This window comes from Phycodurus eques, chromosome 11 (assembly GCF_024500275.1).
Source record: "Phycodurus eques isolate BA_2022a chromosome 11, UOR_Pequ_1.1, whole genome shotgun sequence".
NCBI lineage: Eukaryota > Metazoa > Chordata > Actinopteri > Syngnathiformes > Syngnathidae > Phycodurus > Phycodurus eques.
In genome coordinates, this window is record NC_084535.1 from 5,097,540 (window position 1) to 5,123,821 (window position 26,282).

Below are 26,282 nucleotides of genomic sequence, written 5' to 3' on the forward strand. Positions count from 1 at the left end.
ATTTCCACTTCAAAAGATGAGAGAGGCCTGTAATTTTAATAATCTTTATACCTCACCTATGAGAGACAAAATGAGGGGGGGGGGGGGCGGGGGGGGGAATACAGAAAATCACATTGTCTGATTTTTAAAGAATTAGCAAATGATGGTGGAAAATAAGTATTTGGTCACCTACAAACAAGCAAGAGTTCTGGCTCTCACACACCTGTAACGTCTTCTTTAAGAGGCTCCTCTGTCCTCCACTCGTTACCTGTATGAATGGCTGACTAAATACTTTTTTGCCCCACTGTATGATAACCAAAGGATTCAACAACAGATTGGAAAATTATAAACCATTTTATTTAAAACAAAACAAAAAAAACATATTCCCCACAATGTGTGGACAGAGTGAGACCCAAAAAAAAAAAAAAAAAAAATTTAAAAAAAAAAGACAGATTCCAGAAGAGGACCAGATCACCTGGCAAGACTTGTTCAACAGCGTGCTGCAAATCTCTTGTGTGAACTGCTATTTGGTTAATACAAAACTTGTTGCTTGATCATTGACTCCCTCCACAAGCTGAACAACAAAAGAAATGGAAAAAAATAATAAAACAATTAAATACAGCTGGAAAAATAGCATTTGTTGCCTGTCTCTGCTTCCTAAAATTAGACTTGAACATTAAATGCAACAATTTGAATCCTTTAAAATTTGTATTTCTTACATATTTGTGTTAGTCCTTATCCTAACTATAACGTTTATCAAACAAAAACATGACACTGGGAGTTGGTGACCCCAGTACTATAAACTGTGTTAAAGGGGCTTCTGGTATTTCCTCTAAAGACAGGAAAATGTCGGGTCACACAAAAAGGTTTCTAGTGCTCTCAACTGGAAGAAGTGACTTTCGGGATGATGTGTTTGCCACAGTTTTTATGCCGAATGCCTGACGCAACCCACCCTGTTTTATCCCAGCTTGGGACCGGCAGTGGCTGTGCATTAGTGCACCGATAGTGCTGCTACCAAAGACAAAAGAAATGACATCTTTTAGAGGCGGCATAAAACGGGCTTCTGGTACAGAAGAAGAACCCTTTCATAGAAGCTAAGTTAACTTTTCTTAAAAAAAAAAAAAAAAAAGTCATTTGGGCAAGTGGTTTCAGATTGAGGGGTTAAAAATCAATCAAATAATTGGCCCTTGCCCAATTTAAAAATGCTGCTCCTCATTTCGACTTTCATCATTCATAGCTGCTGGCTGGGTGGGGGGGAAAAAGGGGGGATAAGTCACAAAAAAAAACAAATGGAAAAACAGGGAAAAGTGCATGAGAATCCACAGCAACATCAGTTTAAGGGAATTCTTAAACTGGTCATTCTTACCAGTGTTGTCACGATACCAAAATTCTGACGTTGATACTATACCCGCAAAAATCGAAAAAGACAATAAAAGCAGTCGAATCATAGATGACAAAACATTCAAATTCTTGGTATTTTTGGTTAATTCTAAATAATATTGACCAGCAGAGGTTGTTACACTATAATAACCTCCTTAACGCCCTAAAAATAAAATCCCCATCATCTACAAAATTGCAACCTGCAGACTCGTTATGTGCATGCGTCGTTGCCATTGCTCCCCGCGTGACCTGCAGAAGGAAGGGTCAGGCAATTACGAACAGAAATGCCATTTTGTCGGGGCAACTCTGCCGCCTGACAAAGACGGAGCGAGGGCCATTTGTTTTCTGGCGTTTTATTAATAGTCTCCGTGGTTGCAAAGACCTGCGCCGCTGCGTAACATACTACAGGCTCTGTGTTCTATCAAATCCTGTTTAGGATAATTACCATCACGACCCATGATTTATAAAAAAAAAAAAAAAAAAAAAAAAAAAAAAAAAGTTTAAAGTTGTGCCAAGAAAAAAACTAGTGGACTTTTTACCCATCCTGATGTGAATCTTTGTTGTTGACTGCAGCAAGAGTCAAAGCTCAGAGAACGAGTTAATCTTTAATTTAGAGGAGACCAGCAAAATAAATACAGCGCAAAACAAGCTGATCCATATTGTCAAAAGTCAACGACGTCTGAGTCCCACATACCCAAAGTGACTTTGTACCAAAGTCTCGTTTAGAGACCTATAATGTGTAATCCACTTACGAAAGCCGAGACTTTGTGCCGTTTATGGATTTCCAAGTCGTGACGGTACTTAGGAAGCCTAATTCATCTAATAAAGCATGTATGAAGGCCCAATTTAATTTGCCTTGAGAGCTGTGGGCGCACGCGGCGTCGCGGAAATCCATCAGGTTGCACGTCATTCAATAATGCATGATTTTGCGAAATAAAGTGATGCGATGCTGAGGCATGCTTTGAAGAGCCCGCAACAAAACGAGGTTATTGCTCGATGACCTATGAATAATTAAATTACAGCGAGAACAGTGGAGAAACACAACTTGATCAGGATATGTTTTAATTAACAAACCATAACAAAAGAAGTGCCACTTAAAAACCTACAGTACAGTACGATGCGATACATTTAAAGCTGTTACTAGATATGTAATCAAAGCACCGTTAAAGTGTCCATACATCAATTACAGTAAATAATAGCAAAAAAGCTGTGTAAAAACATTAAAAATATATATATTTAACGTGCAATTTATTTTCTATGCCCCTCGGTTCATACATAATGCAGGGATGGTGTTTTTTTTATTTTTTATTTTTTTTTTTTAAGAAGAAGAATGATAAGTCAGTCGCAGTTGTCATTTGATCAGGTTTGATTGAAATAAAAAAATGACAAACAAAGATATAAAAGAACAGCACATACGTGTGGAATACTTGATGAGATATACTGTATGTTACCCATGCATAGACTACAGCGCGGCATCTCCCAGTCACTCACGGCCACTTTCGCTAAAACAGAAGAGAAGAGAATACTGATAACAGCGGAGCATCATCAAGTCCTGGATCACATCCACAAGCATGCACGCGGAGAGTAATCGGCCGATTTGTCATTGTGACATTTGAGGACTGTTCGAAGTGACAAAAATGAACACTCGCTAATGTTCATTACAGGTGCAGGGGGCAATTTAGAGTCTTTAATCAAACTACCATGCACTTTTTGGGGATGTGGGAGGAAACCGGAGTACCCGGAGAAAATCCAAAGCCAGCACGGGGAGAACATGCAAACTCCACACAGGTGGGTCTGGGATTTGAACCCCGGTCCTCAGAACTGTGAGGCAGATGTGCTAACCATGCCGCTGTCATTTGAACATGTTGAAATTTTGATATTTATTTTCTCGACATGGGGCTTATTTAATTTCATTGGAAAGACTTTGTCATGTAGTTTATACATTTAAAGTCATGTCCAATTTTTGGGGGACACCCCGCAAAAATCATTCTCGTCCATTGCCGTTTTTCTGCTAGCACGTCTCGTTCTGACTGATGCATTCAACGCCCTTGTTTGTTTGCAGTTGTCTGCCCCAACACGAGACGAGCGGAGCCGCGTAAAGCCTAGCCAAGCCGGTCGTTTGCAATGGAAAAGTGACATTTAGGTGTCATCAACCATAAATGATTTGGAAACTTGACATTCCACGACCTACGTTTGCAAGACCAAAAAGGCCGAACAGTGACAAGGATTTACTATTGCTAGAAATTGGAAACATTTCACCACATTAGGTGACTACACACACCGACCACCACCAGCGAGAAAGGCAAGGCTGTGTTTTGGTAGTTTGCGTGTTGGGGAAATCACAAACTTAAAGGGAGTGTGTGTATAAGTGCATCTCAATAAATAACAATATTGTAGATGAGTTCATTGATTTGAGTAGTTTAATTCAAAAAAAGTGAAAGATCTATTTTTACAGTCATTAAACATGAAAATGTTTTTCAGAAGGCCAATTTCTACCAATGTCTACAATATATTAAAAATCATTGTGATTGCATAATGATTAGCATAATTGCCTAAATCATTATTGAAAGTTTTTTTTTTTTTTTTAAACAAGGAAAAGATGAACAAATAAAAAGAGTCAATTTGCCTCGATTCAACCTTTGCGGATTACCATGACCTGGATGACTGAGAATCTACACAGACAAAGTAGGGGGGGGAATAATATACACTATTTTTGCCAAGCACGTGCACTTTTTAATTGATAGTGTAAGTTAAAAATGACTTTTGACAATTATGCTATTAGGCAAACATTATGGAAAAATCTAACATTATGTAATTAACTTTTTGAGAAGGTGATTGCTTTCGGGAAATGTCAACAAAATTATTTAAAAAAAATTTTAAAAAAAAATTGTGTATTAATGTTACCCCACATATTCGCAATTTTCTATTTGCAAATTCACCCCGTCGTGGATTGTTTTTGGAACCTATCCTTTGTTACTCGCTGGAAAATTCACCTATTCATTGTTTCTGTGATCAGGCCAAAGCCCTGTCCGATATAAAATAATTACTATAGCGCCATCCTGTGGCATCTTGGTGGCAAGGAACTGGGCTGAAGACACCAGTGGTTCTCGACCGTTGTCACTAGTGGTGTCCCTTTTTCCTATTGTCGCCAAGTCGCGACCCATTTAATAGACGTTAGGAATAATAAATAAAATGCATTGTTCGAAAAATAGCCTTTGAAAACATGTACAGTGGTGCCTTGAGATTTGAGTGTAATTTATTCCGTGACCACGCTTGTAACTCAGAACATTCCCTCTCTCAAATCATCTTTGCCCATTGAAATTAATGTAAACACCATTAATCTGTTCTAGCCTCCCCCACTCGAGGAAAACAGCACTCTATAATAATGTACTTTATAAAACAGAATAATAACATAATTAAGAAGAATGTGATGAATTAAACAGCTTGTGTCATCTATAGGCAATGACCGGTATGGCTTTTTTTTAGCGGGGGTGTCAATTATTTGCGGATTTTTGCAATTCGCCGCAGGCCTCAATTCTTTACACTGAAAATCTATAAAATATATGTGTTGTACTACTGAAATTAATGTTCTCAACAATATTTTAATGATTGAGATGCACCTGTAAGAGTGATTGTAAGCACACGACTGAGGTTTCTGGACCTTGAGGAGGGACGTTTGGGAGGCCCCCCGTTTTTTAATTTTATTTTTTATTTATTCATTTATTTTTTTAAATGAGAGTCTGACGTTATAGGGGACATCCCAGAGTCCTTAGCAGAGTCCAAGGCATCGGCAGTCGCAGGGGAAGAGACCCTCCGATAGATGAAATCATAGAGGCTGACGTGGGGTCTCGACGTGCGGCAGTTCTTGCAAACCAAGCTGGAGTACTGGTTCAAAAGGCCGTACAGTCTCCCTGGAACAGGACGGCGAGGACAGAGACAAAAAGGGGGGAGGAAACAAAACATGTTGAGAACAAAAAAAAACAAACGAGAGAGGACAAGATTATGCCACAAAATTTAAAAAAAAATAAAAATGAAAGCCGGTTTGAGCTCGTGCTTGGGCGACTCTGCAGCGCCACTTTAGGAAATGGATGGCTGGAGGGGAACTTCTCTGAGAGGCTCCGATAAATGTCAGCAGGAGAAAAATGAAAAGCAAGGGAGGGCGAGGGGGAGCGAGGCTGGGGTCACCAGTAATCCACTCTGAGGCTGAATGGATGGGCCCCAGGAAAAGACATGGCCCATAAGGTGTAATAACTTAGCATACGCATGGGTCTGTTGCCTTTCTTCTTTTTTTCTCCACGCATACTAGAGCAGTAATAGTGGCAGCAAGGACAAGTCTCTCAATCTTCACTGCTCAATGGAGGAGACTATCGTCCCTTGTCCCATTTATTATGTAGTCTACTATAAGAAGCCAATAAAGGCGGGCGCTCGCTTTCATGAGATGCAGTGGAACCTAGAAAGTCGAACAATCCTTGTTGGACCATCCCAGGCTGCTCATCCACCTCTGATTCATTTAGATTTTTTGATGTATTTTTTTTTTTTCCCCCTCCTCATGTGTGGGTATCACACATTTTAAAAAATTGGTTAAGTTTTTAGAAATCAGTACGTTTTACACATCTACATTTGTATTACTTAATAGTCATATAACTTTACGTCACATAACATCTTTTCGACTGACACTCCATACATTGAAACGACAGTGGTGTAGAAGAGGACTAAAATTGTAAGTTTTGGACAAATGACGTAGAGTGGTTTGTTTACAAGTGGTGCCATTGTGGTCGCCTCACCATTTGCAACCTGGAAGAACATGTGACGTCATTGTAAAAATCAATCAATTGCCACATTTTCACTGTATATTCTGATTTTCTCTCCATCTCTTAATAACCCTTGTTGAGGTTAGTCTATCTTTAGGAAACAAGTGTCACAAAAATCCAATTTTTTTAATACTTTGGTGCTCACTAAACTGAGGTCTTGGGTTATGTGATATTCCTGACGGCATCCAAAGTTTGTTTTGGGAATATCTTTCCTATTCCGCATGGCACCGCTTTCTTGTATGAACTGTTAGAGGTGCCACTACAGTAGCTTAAAAAAAAAGAAGAAATTTCGTCAGCCTTACCCACAGTGACTTGTCTCTCTGTCAGAAATGTGTGCATGTCGTGAACATCTTGCATGAGCGACGCATCGCCAAAGGTGAAGTACGCCATGTCCCTGCCCGCCTCTGCCGCCGCCATCAACTGAATCAGCGCTTAACAAAAGAGAAAACAAGAAGGTTGAAGGGAAAACCCAGGCAACAACAGCTGCATTGCGTTGTCCAGTCGTATTATTAGCATCCTTCAGTTACAAAGGAATGACAAACTTAACTTTTTTTCTCCCATTAGCGAGTTCTTTAGTTCGTTTTTCAGTGTAGGGAGAGGCATGGTATCATGTAACAGAGCATGCGTAAAGCCTGATGCTGTAGATAGGCCTATTTTCCTTGTACATTTTTTAAATTAAAACTACGCACCTGGCATGTACCTGGAGTTCTATGTCCTGCATGAAGGCTTGTTTAAATTTTCAATCACTGAAGTTAATTTGTTATTGTTAATTTGTATATAGAAGGAGCACCCTTTATTCATGTGATGTTCAGTGACAGTTTTGTCGCTACATAGTAATCCCAAAGGGAATATTTTTATTAATATATTGATGTTAAAATGTAAAACATTTGAAATGTTTTATTAAAATATATGAAGGATTTGGTTTGGATTGTGTGGGCCATATTCTCCAAGTGGAAGTACTTTTATTTTCCACATTGTCTATAAAGAAAAGAAAAATTATATTATTTTCTTTTTCCAGGGTTAATGCTGGAAACACTTTCAAATAATTTACAGTATTTGGTTTCAGGATAAATAAAGCAAATCACAGAAGGGGGAAAAAGCCAAAAAGCAAAACATGTTTTGAATAATGTCACTGTCATTTATTTATTGAAAAAAAATAATAAAAATAAATAAATACAAATAAAATTATAAAACAATTAATAAATAACATTACAAAAAATTAGTCTAAATCAGAAATCAGATTTTTTTCTCAGGCTTTAAAAGGCAAATTGCCCAGCCAAAGCTGAAAGTGACCGGATGCAAGTAATTGAGGGAGGTTAGTAGTTGGTCAATAATCCAAAATGGTGTATGCTTTCGGCACACAGTCGAGGCCTTCCATCTTTTTGCAAATTAAGGCTTGTTAAATATTTAACGGCAGGGGTATTAACTCCAGATTAATGAACACACGACTCATAACATCATTTTGAAAAGGGCTGCGATCTTTACTGCGTCAATATAGCAAAGGAAGTAAGCCGTCTCATGTCAGCACGTTCCCCGAAGCTATTGGGTAGGAGTTCTCAGCAGCAAGTCCAGCAGAGACCAAAAGTAGTCCATAAACTCTTATTATTTAAATAGTATATATGTGCAGTGTTAAGTCTTCTCCGGGACGGTAAGTGGGCCTTCGCTTACGAAGAGTGATGTACTGAGAGTCCACAGAGGCCTTGCCTGTAATCAATCGCCGTTGTAACGGAAAGCGTAAACGTATGTCAGCGGATCGATAGAGGGAGGGAAGAAACGGATGATTGACACACGGGTCGGCTACTAATTGAGCCTTCCGCAATGCTTTAAAACGCTGGGACAAGCTGAGAAATTTGGGGCTGCTGTTTGAAAGTCCCGCACTAAAGTGTACAGTTCCACTTTGAGGAGTCATTTTAAACACACAATACGGAGCAATTTCACAACAGCGTCAAAATCCCCCTCAGACAGTTAGTGGACTTCAGCCATCTGTAACATTGGCAGTCTGTCATTCAAGTCTGTAATATGCCAAATTATATGCACTGTTCCTCCGCTATATCACGGTTCAACATTGCACCCCCGCTATAGCGCAGATTCTTAAACAAGCGTTTTTTGTTTTTTTTTAAACAGTATGCAGGCAAGTCTGAATTTACCAGCACCACATTGTGCCACAACATCCTTGGCAGCACTGAAGAAGAGATGTAGCATAATTGAGAGGAGGATGCCCCTTCAACATAATAGAGTACCACGCTTTGCCATTTTAATATTCATTCTTCCAATAGAGCAGAGCAACTATATAACTGTGAGTACTCTTTTATGCTTTGTTTGTATGTGTTGCTGCTCAGTGTGTGTTCAAGTAGCAGTTGTTTGAAGGGTTACAATTACCATCACATCTATGGTCATTTCCATTACCCTGTCTATGGCGTTCTGCATTATGTTAGCACCTAGCAAGCAGACTTTTGATGAAATAACATGGTTTGGATCAATAGTTTGACGTCTAAATAGACTGTTGAATTCTTGTTTGTTTTATTGTCGGTTTTATAGGAACCCTCGACTAAGCGTGACACACAGCTTGAAGCAAGCGCGCCTTCCCTCTTTTTCGGAGAACTGCGAGTGAGCGTAAGGAGTACTTTGGTTGGTTTAAATGGTTTCTCTATATCGTGGCTTTTCACCTATTGCAGATGGGTCTGGAATGTATATCCCAAGAGAAACGGAGGTTCACTGTGCACAAAAAAAAAAAAAAAAAAAAAAAAAAAGATATTGCTTCCCAACTGCTATGAAATTATGTCGACTATATCACAATGTTTGTTGTTGTTACATAGTATTTAAAATGATGCATCATTTCAAACTGAAATTGCTATTTTCTCCTATTTTCTGAATAACCACCACATTGTTAAAGCTGCTGATTTGTTGCAAAACAGGGTATGGTTCCCAGTCTTGTGAGTAACACTTTTCTGATTTGACCGAACTGTACCTTTGAGTCGCGTGTCTCCGCCGAAAGCTCCGCAGCCCCAGTTGCCAGTCGCTATTGCAGACAGGTGCTTCCTGTTGGCATTATTTCGGAAGAATCCACAGTATGCCTTTAAAAACGAGAGTGGGAAGAACCAAAGGTTTAGAAGGGGGGGGGGGGGGGGGGGGGGGGAATAAACTATTATTATTAAAGGAAGATGATCATGAGGTTCCACAAAAGATCATTTTGCAAAATGTAAGATTTTGCTGAAATCCCTAAAGGCATACAAGGAGGTCCTCTGTTTATGCATAAACAAAAAGCGTGTCTCACCTTGTTGAGCTCTCTGGTCATCTTTTCAGGTAGAAATTGTTCCAGGAAGTGCTTGTATTTCAGAGCATCAATGGCCACAATCTCTGTGCATCGTCTCTGCCAGTTATCCCTTCAAATCGACAATAAGAATCCAATTCATTTCAAATCCATATTCGTCTTACTGGGTTGACATAAGGGAATAACATTTTTTGGGGCAAGAGTGAGAGAATACCTGGGAGTCTCATCTTTGTAGCACTCGTCCCACTTGTAAGTTTCAGCATAGCCGGAATATCGACTGTACTGCTCAGCACCTGCATTGAAACAAACAAGGGAAACAAAATGAGTGCCGTATAGTTTACAGGTTGTCCCCAACAGACCTGTCCAATGTCCAAAAGACATTCTGTATTACGACAAAGGATAGGCATAATCAACAACGAATCAATTACCGTAATTGATTGTTACGATTAAGTCGACCGTGTGGAGCTGATTGTTGATTAATACAATACAGTACAACACTGGACCTTGAACATTACCCACAAAAGTCTAACCAATTTCTCCTCAAGTCCAATGGAGGCTTTCCCAAAATTCCATTAAAAAAAAGTGTCTTGGAGGTGTCACGTTCAAGAGGCAACCCTGAAATGTCGCTAATGCAGGTAATCAGCAGTCAAGAGCACACGGAGTGAAGCTAAATGTGTTTCAGCCCCTTTGCTCCTCCAAACAATTTCTGTGCTCTGTGCATACACAGTATCGGCATGGATTGGATTGCCATCAATAAAAGCCCTGTGATTTAATAAGTAATCTGCTTTGGGGTTTCAAATAAAAAGGTTCCAGCCGTAATGGGAAGAAATGGTTCAAACAGAAGAAGCCACCAATGGTCCCTTCAACATGAACACCGACTTTGAAACAGGAGTTCAAAACATTCCATCCCTTTCATAACATAAAAATTAACCAATTAATTGACTGTTGATTTTCCCTATAGTCAATCAAGGAAATGTCAAAAGTCCATTCCTGTTGCATACACTTAAGAGGTTATATTTTCATTAGCTAGACAACAACAGAACACACGATACAGCAATTGAACAGATTTTCACAAATGAGAGATTCAATTAAAGATTCGACATTTTTGTCAATTTCCCAGGGAATAATAAATGCCTTATAATAGGGCTGGGTTACTTCATTGTTCAATTTGAGTTTGTCACATTCTAGTCAAGTCAATCACACTGACCACTGCCAAAGACATGGTGCCCATTAATTGCATAGGTTGGCAAAAGCAGTGATTAATCGTTGGAACCTTTTCGAGTATGTTCTTCCAAGCGACAGAATTTTGCCAAAGTTGCCTTGCCTAACCTGTAAAATTGCAAAAAGATCATGAGAGCTGGAGTGGGTACGGTGTTCGACAACAGACATATGGGGCAGCTATACAGTTTGAAGGCTCATTTTAATGTTTTATTTTTAAAATGGTTGAACAGTTGGATTGTGTTCACATACAATTTCTGACAAAAAGCAATCCTTTTTTTTTTTTTTTTTGTAGGGGGAAAAAAAAAAATAAGGCCATATCACCCAGCCCTACTTCAGTTTGACAAAATGGCAAATTGTGTCTCGCTCTTAACTGGAAATATGCTTCCTATTAATAGATCATACATCAGGAGAGATGAGTAAATGGGACAGGAGAATTGAACCAATCTTTCTGTATGTTACCATCCAACGAACAAACAATAAGCTCTTAAAAAAAACTACAGTTGCTAATGTTAACTTTAACTTAACTTAAACCCGGGTTGTAGTTAACGTGACTGACGTCACGCACGTTGTAACTGCAAGATTAGAATTTCTTACTGGTCGCTGGAGAGGTCAATCTTGCTCCTCTCTCTCATCTACTAACAGCTTCAACACAACATGTACAATCAGAGGGAATAAAACTGCATCTCCTGTATGCTAGATGACAATGTAAAGGGAGCTCTTGTAAAATTTAATGAGAAAAATATATTATTTATGATTTTATTATTGTATTTTATGTTGTATGTGCAGCACTCTGTTACAGCTGCAGTTGTTGTTAAAGTGCTGTAAAAATGAGGTCTGAGGTACTTCCAATCTCAGTAAACAGCAGGGCCCAAATTTGCATTTAACCTTCCTTACAAATGGAAAAAGTTGAGTTTCAAGCGCAACGTTGAGTTACTTAAATCGCCGCATTCTCATTTCTTTCCATTGATTTTATTTCAAACAAATGGCATCAAAATGCACCTTGTGAAAACCTTTCCGATGAAAAAGTGACCTGTGATCGGAAGGCAGGGCGTGAAACAACAACAACGCTAGAATTAAAACAGAGTTTCTATGGAACATTTTTCATCATGAAGAGCGCTTAAACATCCATTCAGACCATTAATTTCCACAACACAAGCAACAAACTTCCACATTGAAGCTTTTCCACAACACAAGCAACTTAAACTTCCACAAAGAAGCAGCTTATATCTTTCTCTTTTATCAACAGACAAGAGCCGCTGTCCTCCCCAATCACCTTGATGTCATTTGTGCCGGAAACTGTCCCGTTCCTTCTTACAGCATCCTGCCATCACCAGATTACATCGTGGCCTTCTTCTACCTTCCGATCAGACAACGCCCCCATGGAGGCATGCCGATACAGAAGTCACGTTGGAAACGAACGGGAACACTCGCGTTTGCGAGGAATATAATAAGCGGACAGAGGCAAACAAACATCTGGACCAAAAGAAAAGATTAAGAGCCTCGAATCACAGAAAAGACTGCACGCGTGCAATGAATATTGTGCAAGGTTTTAATGACTATGGCGTAACTGGCCCATTCCATTAATGGAACGAAGACCTTCGTGCGGTTATAAATTCCTTTCTGTCCAAATGTAATAAAGTTAAGTGGAGAGGATGAGGAGGAGGAGGAGGGGGGACGGGGAAGGGAGGGAGGAGGGAATGGTCTGAGGCTTGGAGGAGGACGGTGACTAATAACTGAAGGTGACTCGGAAAAGAGATGAATGTACAAGAGCAGACAGGGCGGCGCCATTGTGTCGCTGGCTGCGGTGCTTAATAAGACAAAAGTCGATTTTTACGTTGACGGCACAGAATGAAGCGCTTTGTGTGTGTTTGGTGACATCGCCGGACTGCAGCGTCATTGTCTGTCTGCTCTACTACAGCACCATTCTGTGGTAATCGACACAAATATTCATATCCAGGGGCACATCTATTTATAACCCCTTATAATAGGTAGAAAATCTGTGTACTGTATGTGTGTGCGAACGCAAGAGGGAGGCAGCCCTGGATGAAAGTCCGAAGTTTCCAGAGTTCGATTTTCTCGATTAGCTTAGGGATGGCGGGGAAGGGAATGAGAAGAGGTGCTTCCTCTTCAAACACAATCATAAATATTTAGTTTAAGAAACGTTATGTTTTGGGGTTTTTTTAATAAATGGCCTGACCCAAAAATTCAATCCATCGATTAAATCCAGCCCTATGACTTCAAACCTGTAATGATGAGGCATTCGTTGTGTTCCAAAGCTTCAGTGAAGAGACGGGAGACGATGAGTTCGGGGTTGATGATGAACCTTATCTCCTCTTGGACCAGGCCGTGACCCGTGACGCCCCCACCCACAAATCGGTTTGCAAAGTCCACCTTATGAGGAAAAGGGCATTTTATTACCAGAAGTCACAGTCCCGACAGCTTTTCTTTCTCCTTACATTAAAAAAAAATAAAATAAAAATTGATAAGAAAAAAAACCAGACAAAGTCTTGTCTATTCAATGTGGTTGGGGTTAACTGTAAGATTTAACTTCCAGTTATGCAGATAAATGACTCAATTAGTATGTCCTTATTTCCTGCCGCCCACTGTGGTCATTTAATACAGATAAAGATCACATGCTTGCTTCCTGTTTGGGAATAATCAAATGAGGATGCAAAATCATGCTTGTTCGATCTATAAGAACTCATGCCATGGAAACGAATGGTGAACAGAGCACAGATGCTACTTCGTAAGCTGTATACTGTATACATACAGTATGTTAAAACTTCGGAATTACTTGCATTTCTGCATAAAGGCTTTCAGAGATATTTTGTGACCCTTTCCAGCTTTGTGCAAGTTTACAATTCTAAATTGTTGGTTTTCTAAGAGCTCTTTTGTATGAGGAACGGTTGGCATCGGGCAATGCTTCTTGAGAATAGAAACCTTGCTGTTTTAGCAACACCTCCAATCGCATCACATTGACAGGACTCTAGGTTGGCTGACTCAGCTTTTGGAGAAGTCATTAGCCTCGAAGTGAAAATATAAAATCGGGATAGGATTTATATTGGACTGTATTTGTCTATTGTCGAAGATCGGCTCACATTTATGACAAAATTTAAGCAATAATTCAGGAAAACCAAAGGGCTCACATCATTTTCCTTTGTATTTTATTTTATTTTTTTATTTCATGCCCTGTTAAGCCTACCCATTGGCAGCAGCAGCACAAGACAGTGCATTTTAATCAAAATGCTGCTATTTAAACATGTCTGTCAGCAGGAGGGTCCTGCTCACTGGCCCACAGCCACATCATTCCATGTGACAGCGAGTGTTTTTATGTGCATTGGTTTTGAACCGGTTCTCCTCACCTCGTTCAACCTCAGCCTCACCCCCCCTCTCCCTTCAATCTCGCCACCCTGACAGAATGACAGCAGATTCTGCCCAATCAAAACCTCAGCACCGAACTGAGGTTGGCGTTAATCCACCCGCAGGACTCCCGGCCCTGGGCTGAGTCATCCCAGTAAGGTGTCTTCACCCTCGTCATGCTTTTTTTCCCCTCAATGCGCCTCCCTTTTCCCGCACCCAAGAGTCCTTGCTATCCCCCCATGCTTCTCTGAGCTACTCATGTGGATACTTCAGCTGTCACACAAAAATTTAATACACTCTCGTCATGCCAATGAGAGGAGTGAAAAAAGGTTGCATCTATTGCACCAGATGCAATGAACGCAGAACTGAATTTTTGTTTTAAATGCTACTGGATATCTTTTTTTTCGTTTTCTCTTTTAATTTAGACGACTGAAAGACAGGCACGGCTCTTGCTTACAACAACTCGGTAGACTTGACATTAATGGATTTCATACCTGCAGCATACCGTAACCATCATCCTCAATTGTCCCCTCACAAGTGATATGCAAGCGTGTCAGCTGAGTCTGGCAGCTTGAAAAAAGAAAAAGAAAAAGAGACTTTTCCGTTACGCCCTTTCAACAAAGAGTAATTTGTAAATAATAAGAATTTAAAAAATGAAGCAATTAATTAATTAGAAATACATTTCTGTTTTTAAATCAAGACTAAGAAAAGAGTAATACTTCTCCCAGGTTGGAAGTGTGTTCATTATTTGTCTTGTGAATGTCACAAGGCCCTTTGGTCCTAAAAGACAACAACAATCACCATGTTAATTCTATTTTTAATCAACATTTAGTAAACTGATGGTTCCGGGAGTGTAATGTTCTGACGCTTACTGGTCTGTGAAACCCTCCGAAAGTAGCAGATGAGAGTTTTCAACTTCTCAATTTTTCGCAGTGAGGAGCCTTCAAATAACCTGCAAGAGGAAGCAGATGAAGTGTTGCTCAAAACAAATAGTTTGTCACATCTTGTCAGGGATGAAAACAGTGTGTGGATTTACAGCAGCGCCATATCGCTCTTTTTTCCCCCCCACCAACCTTATCAGTTATATAAATATTGAGTTTGTTTCTGACATTCTAATATATATTTTTTCTTTTTTTAAATAGCCTACCTCATGGTTATTCATTTTATTAACACCCCCGTCCCCCCAAAAAAAATCTCAGTTTGGAGATCTCATTGTTTTCTCCATCATTTCCGTCTCAAGCTGAGGAAAACAGCATCTGAAGACCTGCCTTCCATCCTCCCTCTCCAACATATCCATCACTTAACGGAGGACAAACCTCGACAGTTCTGCCAAAAAAGCAATCAGCTGAATGCTTGCCACGCTGCCTGTCCAAGACGGAGCGCCGCTGCAGCCAATAAGCAAAGTGACGGACACTCCCTCAATTACCGGGGGGTGCTTGGGCAATAACGATCCACCGCCCATTTTAGACTGCACTGCCTGTCTTGTCTCGTCGTCTCACAAACTCGGTTCTATATTATGCCTAAAAGTGAAGGTAGGCCCCATGTATCAGCACGCAAGCAATAGAAGGGCTCTGTGACTGGAATAGATGTTTATATAATTACACAGCTCTCTTCACTTAGCCTTCCGCGAAGATCTGATCTGTAGGGAGGGAAGATTCTTGTACGAATGCCTGCGATAGGAGGATAAAGGTACAGCATAGGAAGCTAAAGGACTGAGTCAGTTCAAGTTATAAAATACTACAACCAAAACCCCCCCCCCCCCCCCCCCCCCCCCAGGACCGCTAATAAGCCTCAACTATTCATTGAGGCTCAATATTCATTTATACAACTAACTGCTTTGAACGCAAGTCCGCTTATTTCAAGTGCTTTCTGGTAAAAACGACTTTAAATGACTTTCCCGTAACCCACAGGTGTCAAACTCAAGGCCCCAGGGGCCAGATCTGGCCCGCCACATGATTTTATGTGGCCCGCAAAGGCAAAATCTTGTGTGTTAACTTCCATGATTCTTATTACAATCTGTACCAACATTTCAAATTGTCATATGTTATAAATGATAATGTTGTGATATTCTAAGCATTTTTGTTACCAAACATTAATAATAGTTGAAAAACCCATTACCCTTGATTTCTGATTTCAAAACAACTTCATACATTTCGTGTGTAAATATGATGAGGCGATTCATGATTTTTATGGTTTCACAGTCATAACGGTCCTCTGTGGGAAACAGTAACTAGTGTGGCCAGCGACAAAAATTTGTTTGACACCCCTGCCGTAACCCATCTCTGAGGCTAGCCACTCTTTTGGAATAAGTAACCCAAAAAAGCCACAAAAAAAAAACCCCATAAAAATGCACCACAGTGGCTTTTTTTTATCCAAAGCAGCCATAAAAAGCCAAAGAACTTCATAAACGCATTCCTAAAGTTGTTGTTTTGAAACTCTGAACTGAGAGGACTGACATGTGTTTTGAATTTAGATTAAATTTTTCCTGGAACTTGTAGTGAAATTGTGGAATTTTATAGATTTCCATAGTCTCTGAGATGTCCTTTAAGAGCAGGATACTACATTTCATGTTTGGCAGACCATCATAATGACATGCAGACCGGATGTTAGTAACCATGTCACAAAAGAGGAGACGGCTCCTCATTGACATAAGCGAAAATTGAGTTGAGACGAAACCTGGACTATATCCAGCAGGTTAGTAGGAGACTGTAAATATAATAAGACAGACGGTATTCAAATGTGATTATAACATGGCTACCAAGCACCCCCTCTCCAACATAATTATGTGTTGAGCCATTCCTGTTTGTGTATATTATATTCCATACATAAAAAAAAAAAAAAAAACAGCAACTCATGGATAGGCTTTTTCTCCACTTCAAAATAAAATGAATGAAGCTTATGAGAAACTCCAAACAAATGAGTACACCTTAAAACAATTTACATTCAGTTATACTTTCCAGATGCCCCATGACCAGAGACTCTGGACTCCCACACAAGTATTGAGACGGACGCTTGAGGTTAAACGAGTCCTCGCAGTCGCATTCCCCCAAAAATTATGCACAAAGCACAACACAAAAATCTGAATGGTAGGCTACTGAAATAAGAGCAAATGTTATTCGTCACTGTGGGGTAATATTAGACACAGCTGTGAAACGAATACAGTCGGAGCTGAAGGAAGACCAAACAGGTTTTTTTTAAGGCAGTAGTGCCCCCTTATGGAAATCAGAGCTCGCTCAACATCTTCCTGTCATTTTGTCTGTAAATAGTCTATAATGGTACCTTGACTTACAAGTTTAAAGTTTTCCCCGAACACACTCGTAACTGAAATTACTCGTGTCACAAAATCAACTTGGAGTGCCTGAAACTTGCCGGTATGTCACAGCAAAATTATACGCCGGGCGACAGCGCCTAATTCGATTAGCTCCTAAGTTGGGGCAGGTTTTAATAAGTTGAGCTAGCTCATGAACACAAGCTTTTTTTTTTTTTTTTATTTGAAAACAAACAAAAAAAACCTTAACCTATTCAAAGTCTAATGAATAGGAAGTAGCAGAATAGCACATTAACCCTGAATACGGAAAAGAGTATGTCAGGATTTAAAAGAGCTTCTCTTTGTCCTACTTTAAAGGATCACAAGGGGCGTCAGCAAAGAACTCAAGGGATACGCTCGACTTTGTGAAAAATGCCTTCGTCACCTGTTGAAGTTGATCTCGGGATAATTGCAGTACTCCGATTTGCGGGAGTTGCGTCGCGGGAATGTGCAGAAGAAGGCGTTGGCCAGAAGACAGGCGATTTGCTCCTGAGACATTGTTAGGGAATGGTTGATCCGCGACTTCAGCAGGGGGATTGGCTGGGGAAGAGACAAAAAGGGAGACTGGGAGGATTATGCCAATGCCAATATAAATGAAGGTAAAGGTGTAGAAGGGAGACGGATCAAGAGGGGGAACAGTCCAAGCAGACACACTGAAGACACATACAGTACAAGGTTACATGAGTGTGATAGTGTGGGTCGTAAGGCTAATGGGGGTAGAGAATTAGTTTAGCAATCTAACAAGCAGAAGAGACAAGAAGGGTTCCATTAAGTAAACTGTGAGAAGTAATTAAGGTCCGTGTTTTCTTGTGCTCTCCCATGTTCGCCCAGTCAGACACACAGGCTGATATATATCTTGGCTGATTAGAAATAAAGAGCCTCCCAAGGCTGCCCCGGTTAGCGGATCAATACAAGCTCTCATAACACGAGGCTGAACATCTGGCCCGAGGCTTTACTACTGCGATACGAAGCAGAGACGGGCAGAAACTTGATTAACAAACAGTGGAAAGGTGGATTCTTTCCTGTGGTGAAGTGCACCTGAAATTCCTACAGAATGTCAGATTAGATATTTCAAACTTGGTTTGCATCAGCAACTGAAAAGCTCTGCCTTGATTAAAATAGGGTGCGTCTGTAAGAAATAGCACTGCGTAATAAACAATTCCCACATTATACAGTGGTCCCTTGCCCTCTGTGTTTAATTGGTTCCGTGACCAAGACTCAGTTTACTTGTATATCAAATCAAATTTCCCCACTGAAATAAATGTAAACGTCATTTATCATTTTTTCCCCAGTAGAACTGTTCGAAAATATATTTTCATAAAATATTCCCCCAAATTACGTTAATGTATTCATTTGGTCTGATCGCCACTGACGATCAAGTTGGCCATTTGCGGCATTGACAGTATTTCTTCCTATACTGAATTCGCAACACTGCTAAACTTGTGAGTACAACACCGTAGTACGTACCATAGTGCAGAGGCGAGGAGCACTGAGGGCCAGCTTGACCATGGAAGGCAGTACGGCCTCGTAAAGGTGCTGAACCTCGCAATGCTCCAGACACTAGAAGGTGAAAAAGGCTCGTATCGTTAAATAGGATATTGTAAACACGAGCTGTCGCACATTTCAGTATTAGCTTGCGTGACCACGACATTTCAACACATATAGTGTGAATTTCAACACATACAGTTTTATAAGCATTCTTTCGCATGAATAAATCACTGCTTACCGCATAAATTAAATTCAAGGTCTGCCAAACAATGCTTATGTGCCTAATATACTTTGCGCTTGTATCTAATAGATGAATCTGATGTTTCTATTACTGAATGAATGCTATTTCAATAAACATAAGTGTGTTTGAGTAATGATGACGTATAAAACCTTTACATTGTGGGATATCATATTTTGAAAAAAAAAAAGGTATGTTTTCTTTTTAATCACCCAGGAAGAAGCTACATACGTGATGAAAATCAATCCTTGGTAATGTCCGAATACTTGCACCCAATAGAAGAAGGAAAAAGCTGTGTTCTCTCATAGCGAACAAAAGGTCAATAACAATAACAGCTGTTATTGTTGGAGGCCAATTTTGTGCTTCACTGCAGCAGTGAAACAAGAAGAGATCCTGTGAAGCCAGCGAAGTAGTTTCGGTATCGGGAAGACTTGCTCACCGAACATTTTTAGTCAGTTCTCATGTTATCGGTGATTTAAGAGCTGCAAAACCTCCAATCTATGGTGATAGGCTTTGGGAAAGAAAAAAAAACAATAAAATAAAAAATTCAATACAATTTCAGATGAGCTGCTTTAGATGTTAAAAGTCACAATGAGCATCAAGCATCTACTTTTAATTAGTTGTAATCTAATCTTGTTCTCCAGGTATGAAGACCCCCAGGGTTGAGGTAACCCCACTGGAGGGATTATCAAGCTCGCTTGGGAGTCCCTCAGAAAGGAGCTACAGTGAGTAGCAGGGGACGAAAGCCCAAGTGTATGTCATTCAACACGTTCGGGATGAGTTTCACAAAATGGAACGGCCTCTCTGTGTAGAAACCACTGGTGGGCCGGGGGAAATTTAAAAAATAAATAAATAAATAAATAAAAACCCAGCTGCATCACTCTGGAAAGGGAGCCTGCCACTGTAAAAGCAGCCGCATACTTCAGCCTCCAGCTTGCCTCAGCAATTCCCTCTGAAATAAACACACTTACTCCATCATACAGCCAGATTTACAGCGCAATCACTTATGAGCGTATTGGCTTCAAATGTCACCGTCATCAATCTCTTGCCTTATTCTATCAAGGTACGCGGGGCAGCTGATTAAATGGACCTTCTGGAGCAAATGCAAATGACCAATCACGGAGAGAGAGAGAGAGAGAGAGAGAGAGAGTGGCAGGGTGGCTTAATTTTCAACGCCGAAGTTTTCGGTCGGCAATTTGTCCGGGGAGCGTTTATATGGCAGCGGAGCAAGTCTGACTAAACGCTGTCAGAACTAATGAGCTGGCAGGCATCATAAAACGCTCCCGTGGGACTAATAGATGGTAGATGGTTGATGTGGCAGCATGACGGTAGAACTATGATATCCCACACAGTTATAGCAGCTGACCTTAAACACATTAAAAACACATTTTCAGCTTTGAGGTTGTTTCCTTGGTATGTCCAGTTGAAGCAATTATATACTCAATATGAAATCTGCTTGGTAATTCCATCCATTTTATCGCTTGTCTTCGGGTCGTTTAAACCTTCACCTGTCCCCTTCTAAGTTTTTGCAAAATGTCTTAGCAGCATTTTTATTTGATTTTTTAAAATAACACAAATGAAAAGCCTTGCTTACATTAGAACGGAGGACGGTCAGTGGAAGGGCATCTTCTACTTGATGGCCTGACTTAGCATCTTTTCAGACGGGATGGACCCTTTTAATTAAATTGGATGAAGCAATAAAGAGGCTCAGGCAGCCCGATCGATCTCGCAAGCTCTGCCTCACACAGACATTAGTCCAAGGAGCAGAAATTTTAAAAAAGACCATTTGGAATGGTCTATATTTAGCAGTGGGCGTGAGTTTAAAATATCAGAATGGATGCTGATACATATTTCTAACATTTCCATTTGGATAACAACATCTGCAATCACTTGAAATAACAGGAACTGTCTTAGAGACTACTCCAAGAAAATTATGCACATATTTGGTAGCTCATAAAAGCCTTTGTGCTTTTGTTATAGGTAATACCCATCAATGTTGCAATCAGTGCATTTGCTCGTATTGAGACTATTACTAAACAGCAGTGCAGCTCTTATTTAAAAGATCAAAACGTGAATTTGGGTTGAAACAAGTAGTCTATTAAAGAAAAAAAAAATGGCCCAAAATTATTTTGTATGGTAATTATTTCAAGGCTACTTCATTTATTTTTTTTTTTTTTCATGTAACAAGGAACAGTATGTGCAGCTCACCTCTGTGCAAAGAAGGTTGAGGGCGGTGAAGTCCCATTTCTTTGCGTGTGCTGTGTTGTATCTCAAGATAGCATCCTAATGAAAGGAAGTCAGATACATATCATATATATAAGCACACCCAATTGAACAGAAGCGCTATTTTTTATAGAGAAAGCACTGTAGTATAAAGGACCAGAAGCAAATTGTAACGTGATATTTTTGCAAACACTGCCACCCAGTGGATGATGGAGCGGAGAGCCTTGCAAAATGGCGATGTTCTAAAAAAACCACTTGCTTTGGAAAATACTTCTTGCCGTCTGCGGGGCTCGCTTTTGTACACAAAACGACATCGGGTAAGACATTTTTGTTTCCATTTCCGCTCGCTTCCATATTCGCCAGTCTTGGGTGATTCTTGATTGGCTACATTCAGTTCAACGTCACCTTTCTGGCGTTAAGACTCGGAAGTGAAGTGTTTTGGTCGTAAGATCGGCGGCGCCGACCTGTTTCGGACCCTAAAATCGGGACGAATCCACTCTTAACACACATCAGACCTAAGGACAATCTTTTAGGATGCTTTTAGAGGATTTAAGATTTTCTGCCGTTTGACATACAAGGTCGGGAACGGGCAGAATCGGCACAAAAACAGGCCGACTTTCTTTGTGTGTGTGTACCGGGGCCTGAGGCAATTATGCTATTGGGCTGACGACAAGGTACAATCAAAATGATTTTTAATATAGAAATTAGGGAGGAATTGTTGTTTACTGAATCTATAAAACATGACTTTTACATTCTGAATTGAACCAATGAAAGAAATAAACTTTTATATGAAATTCTAGCTTTTAAGATGCACCTGATTGTGCCACCTTTGTTTGCCTAACTTAGGCCACATGAGCGCCACAAATCTGCCTTACCCTCACATCCAGAGAACTTTTGAAACCTCCCTGCAAGGCTGAGTGGATTAACTCCCACCGACTCTGGACACCACCTCCATCCTATGAGAGACATTATTTTTGCAATCAGCGTTACGACTCTAACTTTCGCTTGATGTTTGGATCGAAGTCCGTGTGCATCTTTGACCTCCGTCTCCATTGGAAACAGATTCTTCTCAGAGCAAGGCATCTTGACGGACACGTCATCCCACGCGTCTCTGAACTTGCCCGGGTACGGGACGGGCACCTCTCCCTCTCTGAGGAGATCTGTCTGTAACGTTGACAAACGAAAATGATGAATTCTCATGTCACGGTTGTTGGAGACCCGTTAAACATGCCGGTTATCATTAACAGGGGCGGCCGGTGGGCTGTGGCACGTGATGAGCGGTCTGGTAAGATATGGAATAAATGTGCAAACAGCTTTCAATAGCACTTTCATTCACACCATGTGTTTTCTCGTGATGGTTCTACACACAGAAAAGAAGAAATGGTTCCCTCACCCGAACTGTGACAGTGTGGCTAGGGGCGGCTTTCGGGCGAGACAGTGGGGGAGCACACTGGGGCATCCTGTTGAGCTCATCTATTGGGGTCCCGAGCCATCTTCCGGTCACATCGCGCCCAGGGGATCGACCGCTGCAAAGACGAGTAGAAGAGAACAGCGTGGTCATCAGAATTCATCATCAAGTAGTAGTGGTTTTGCAAAATTCTCAAACTTTAACAGAAATGGGGGGGGGGGGGGGGTGAACCAGGAATTTACAAAATTGATGGTTGGCTCTTAAAACAGAACTTAAAAATAGTTGGGGAAAATACATTGTACCATAATCCTGACTAAAACGAGCAGATTTCATGCAAGTACAGGGGTACCTGTTGCAAGCCAAAATTTGAGGTACAAGCAACATTCGGATACACCGCCGCTCGAGTGAAGTGAAAAGAAACAAAAAAAATTGAGCAGTTACGTACTTTAATGCCCTCTCCTGAGACTCTAAAACAGTATTAGCTAGCATACTATCGTAAATGACACACTAGCATGAACTGGGATGACACGGGCAAAAAAAAATATGCACACCAACACAAATGGTATTAAGTCATTCAACTCACTTTTGGTATCTGCATGCAATAATATAATAAATGTCAGGGTATACAGGCAAATTGTGACTGCGGAGCATACTACACTTTTTTAGTAGTTGCATCGGGAGTGGAGCAGAAACATACTTTCACTTCTGACAGTTTCGGATGTGCATTCGAGAACCGCCAACAAATCAGGACATCTCAAACACAGACCAGAAAACACCATCAATGAATCAAAACTAACAACTCAACTAAGGTTCCACCAGATGGCGCCAAAGTTAAACTTTAATTCCTTGGTCTGATCACAAAAACAGTGAGTAGACAAGATTTTCAGATAATAAAGGAAGATAGGTTCCCCCGAACCCCACCAAAAAATTGCCAATAGGCAAATTTGGAATAGGTGGACAGTCACTGTACAGTATTTCCAAAATTCCCCAGTTAATTAACTTGGAAATTCCATTTAGCGGAAACTTTCTACTGGATATTTTCCACCCCTAATCCTAATTCTGATGGAAAAAGAATTACAAATACCTTTCACAAGTGGCGCCTGACTGGTCGATAATCAAGTCCTGGCTTAAATCTGATAGGTCGCTACAGTCTGCCGCCACGGCATCTCCAGCTCCCATAGCCGAACGTTCGGGGTCGGGCTCTGAAACCAAGTGCTGAGATTTGTCTCTCAGAGTTTCTGCGCACTCTTCTTCCCAAGTGCTCCCATCTCCTTCCAAGTTGTTGACGAGCAATGTTTTACCAACGGGACTGCCGGGACCTTGCATCTCCACGTCGTTGGACGGCGGGCCCTTCCTCGGACTGACGCTGCAGGCCGGTTTGGGGTCTGGGGAGTGTACGACCACGCAGGTAGTTTTCACAGGGTGACGGCCGGGAGAACTGGGCCTCTTTGATTTTTGTCCATTCGGACACTGCGCAGTGGCTGCACTACTTGTATTGCTCACAAGTGGAGGATCGCTGAAGTCACTTAAAGACCCGAAGTCCATTACATTTTGAGAGGCCGTGTCTCCCTGTAGCAAACAATCTCCCTCTTGGGTTTTGCAGAAGAGCTCAGCCGATCCGCCTTCGGATTGGCTTTCGCCGGTCACACTGCAACATGCGCAAAAATAAATAAATAAGAAGAAGAGCACACAGGGTAAAATGTCGCTTTACTGCTTTTTATTTACCTCCTCTGAGAATCCATTTCTGCATCCATATTTGAGAGATCAGATAAGACGAGTTGACAAAAGCTGCTTAAAAAAAAATTATAATCTGGGGTTGATAACAATGATATGTGCTCACATACACTACTCACAAAACGTTTGGGCTATTGGGCTTTCAGGTGAAATTTCTGGATTAACCTAAAATGTATTATAACCTTATGCAGGTGAACTTAATTTGGAACCTTTGAATGCACAAGTCCAAGTGTTGAATGTTTCATCACTTTTTGTTCAACTTGTTCTCTATCATGGACCTGAAAAGGCTAAATTCACAACAGATGTTCACTACTTTTTGCACCAATTGTTTTTTTTTTTCTTATACTAAGTGTAATTTCTGGTTTGATATATTTTTTAAATTTTTGTTTATGTAAAGACAGGATATTTAAATGTGATTTGTTTGCATCGTTATTTTGTGCTCCACTATTAGTACACTACAAAGAAAGATCTGTTTATGTGGTTTGAGCGACTGCTGCACTCGACTTGTTGCCATATAAAAAGGCATCACGGTGGTCTACGTTTTATTAGAATAGAAAAAATGGGTTACGTATGCGTAACCCTCTGTATGGGTTACGCATATTGAAGAATTGACAATAAAAGTGCCTTGTATAGCCTCGGCTCGGACAGAGGTGTCACTCGCACAAGAATAATAATGAACATTATAAAAGGGGGTTTGTGTTTGTTGAAATTAGCCGTAATAGGTAAAGGCGAACATCAGTCGACGTAATGAACACCAAATAAAGTCAACTTTTTGATAGAAGAGGTGGAAAAGAAGCCTACTGCCATAACGTGAATGTGTACAATAGCTAGCAAATTAATGAGGTGCAATAATGCACGGTTAGAGAAACAGCGAAATATAGCTGGTGTAAAACCTAAACGCACAGAAACCTAGAGCTAACGCTAATTTGGCACTGAGACGCTATTTATCAAAATGTTTGGCTGTTTACAGACTCACAAAGCAGTCGCGTCAAGCTAGCTGGCGCCGATAAAAATGAGGAGATACAACTTACAAGCATGTCCCTCCGAGGTTGTCATTCCTTGGTTCGGTGCATTATATAGTTATGTTTTACATTCCGATTGCAACAATGTAGCGCCACATCGTATAGCGTTTAAAATAGTGCACGCACACAAAAATATCTGCTTTATTGACATGGCAGCGCGACAGCCGCTATCGCTTGACGACCAGAGGAAGGAGGTCCAATCAAAGCAGGTTTATTTAGAGGGGGGAAAAAAGGCGGAGTCAGACGGTGGTATCATAGCGACCGACCCGCAAATGAGTTTTTTTTTTTGGTCGTAAAATCTGAAAGGGATGAGAAACCGCAAATCAATGCAGGGACTCAATCTGATGACGTAGACGTCATGTATCCAGTAACTTTCAAGTTAATTGACTGATCCTGATACCATAGAAATACATTTTACAACTAATGTATACAATATGGAGAAAGGACAACCAAAATTAATAAGACACTTATAAACACGTTAAACAGCAGTTAATTGAAATGATTGGCAGAGCACATTCCATAGACATCACATAACTTTGGGACCCAATTTACAAGATCAACTCGATATACATTTTAGTTGAAAAATAAAATAAAAATAATAATTAAAAAAACACACTTTGAAATTGACAACAAACGGTCAATGATAGTGCAAATGATACAAACAGCTGTGATGTGTTTTATCAAGTCATTGGATGTTGCTTGAAGGACAATTATTTTGATGATTCTGCAACAAAATGGTTGACAGGTTGTTTTTTGGTGTCACTTGGAGAAGGGCTTCACAATCTTCATGGAGATATAGTTCTGTATAGATAAATGTAACATGATTGTTAACTAACACTT

The 26,282-nt window shown here is 40.4% G+C and overlaps 2 protein-coding genes across 5 annotated transcripts in view; both read right to left on the reverse strand.

Annotated features, from left to right (window-relative positions):
* Positions 1 to 2,404: 2,404 nt before the first annotated feature.
* Positions 2,405 to 25,473, reverse strand: parga (poly (ADP-ribose) glycohydrolase a). 3 transcript variants are annotated; one of them, XM_061690947.1, is made up of 19 exons: positions 25,452 to 25,473; positions 24,412 to 24,474; positions 23,988 to 24,334; positions 23,771 to 23,888; positions 22,672 to 22,804; positions 22,320 to 22,442; positions 22,154 to 22,234; positions 21,264 to 21,338; positions 18,797 to 18,889; positions 17,715 to 17,869; positions 14,895 to 14,974; positions 14,742 to 14,802; positions 14,517 to 14,592; positions 12,906 to 13,053; positions 9,656 to 9,734; positions 9,445 to 9,553; positions 9,139 to 9,244; positions 6,473 to 6,601; positions 2,405 to 5,270 (listed from the first exon to the last, which is right to left on the reverse strand). In XM_061690947.1, the coding sequence occupies exons 2-19, from the start codon at positions 24,438 to 24,440 to the stop codon at positions 5,080 to 5,082; spliced, it is 2,133 nt and encodes a 710-aa protein (XP_061546931.1). In that variant the 5' UTR covers positions 24,441 to 24,474; positions 25,452 to 25,473; the 3' UTR covers positions 2,405 to 5,079. The 3 variants fall into 3 exon arrangements, with proteins under 3 accessions (XP_061546931.1, XP_061546929.1, XP_061546928.1); XM_061690945.1 differs by having other exon boundaries at positions 2,405 to 2,861; positions 5,105 to 5,270; positions 23,771 to 24,334; XM_061690944.1 differs by having other exon boundaries at positions 23,771 to 24,334.
* Positions 24,489 to 26,282, reverse strand: part of myofl (myoferlin like) — a 33,393-nt gene continuing 31,599 nt past the window's right edge. The window contains exon 54 of one of the 2 annotated variants that reach the window (XM_061690941.1): positions 24,489 to 26,243. In XM_061690941.1, the coding sequence (XP_061546925.1) occupies positions 26,202 to 26,243 (42 nt within the window). In that variant the 3' untranslated portion in view covers positions 24,489 to 26,201. The remainder of the gene's footprint in view (positions 26,244 to 26,282) is intronic. The other variant, XM_061690942.1, reaches the window with a different exon arrangement.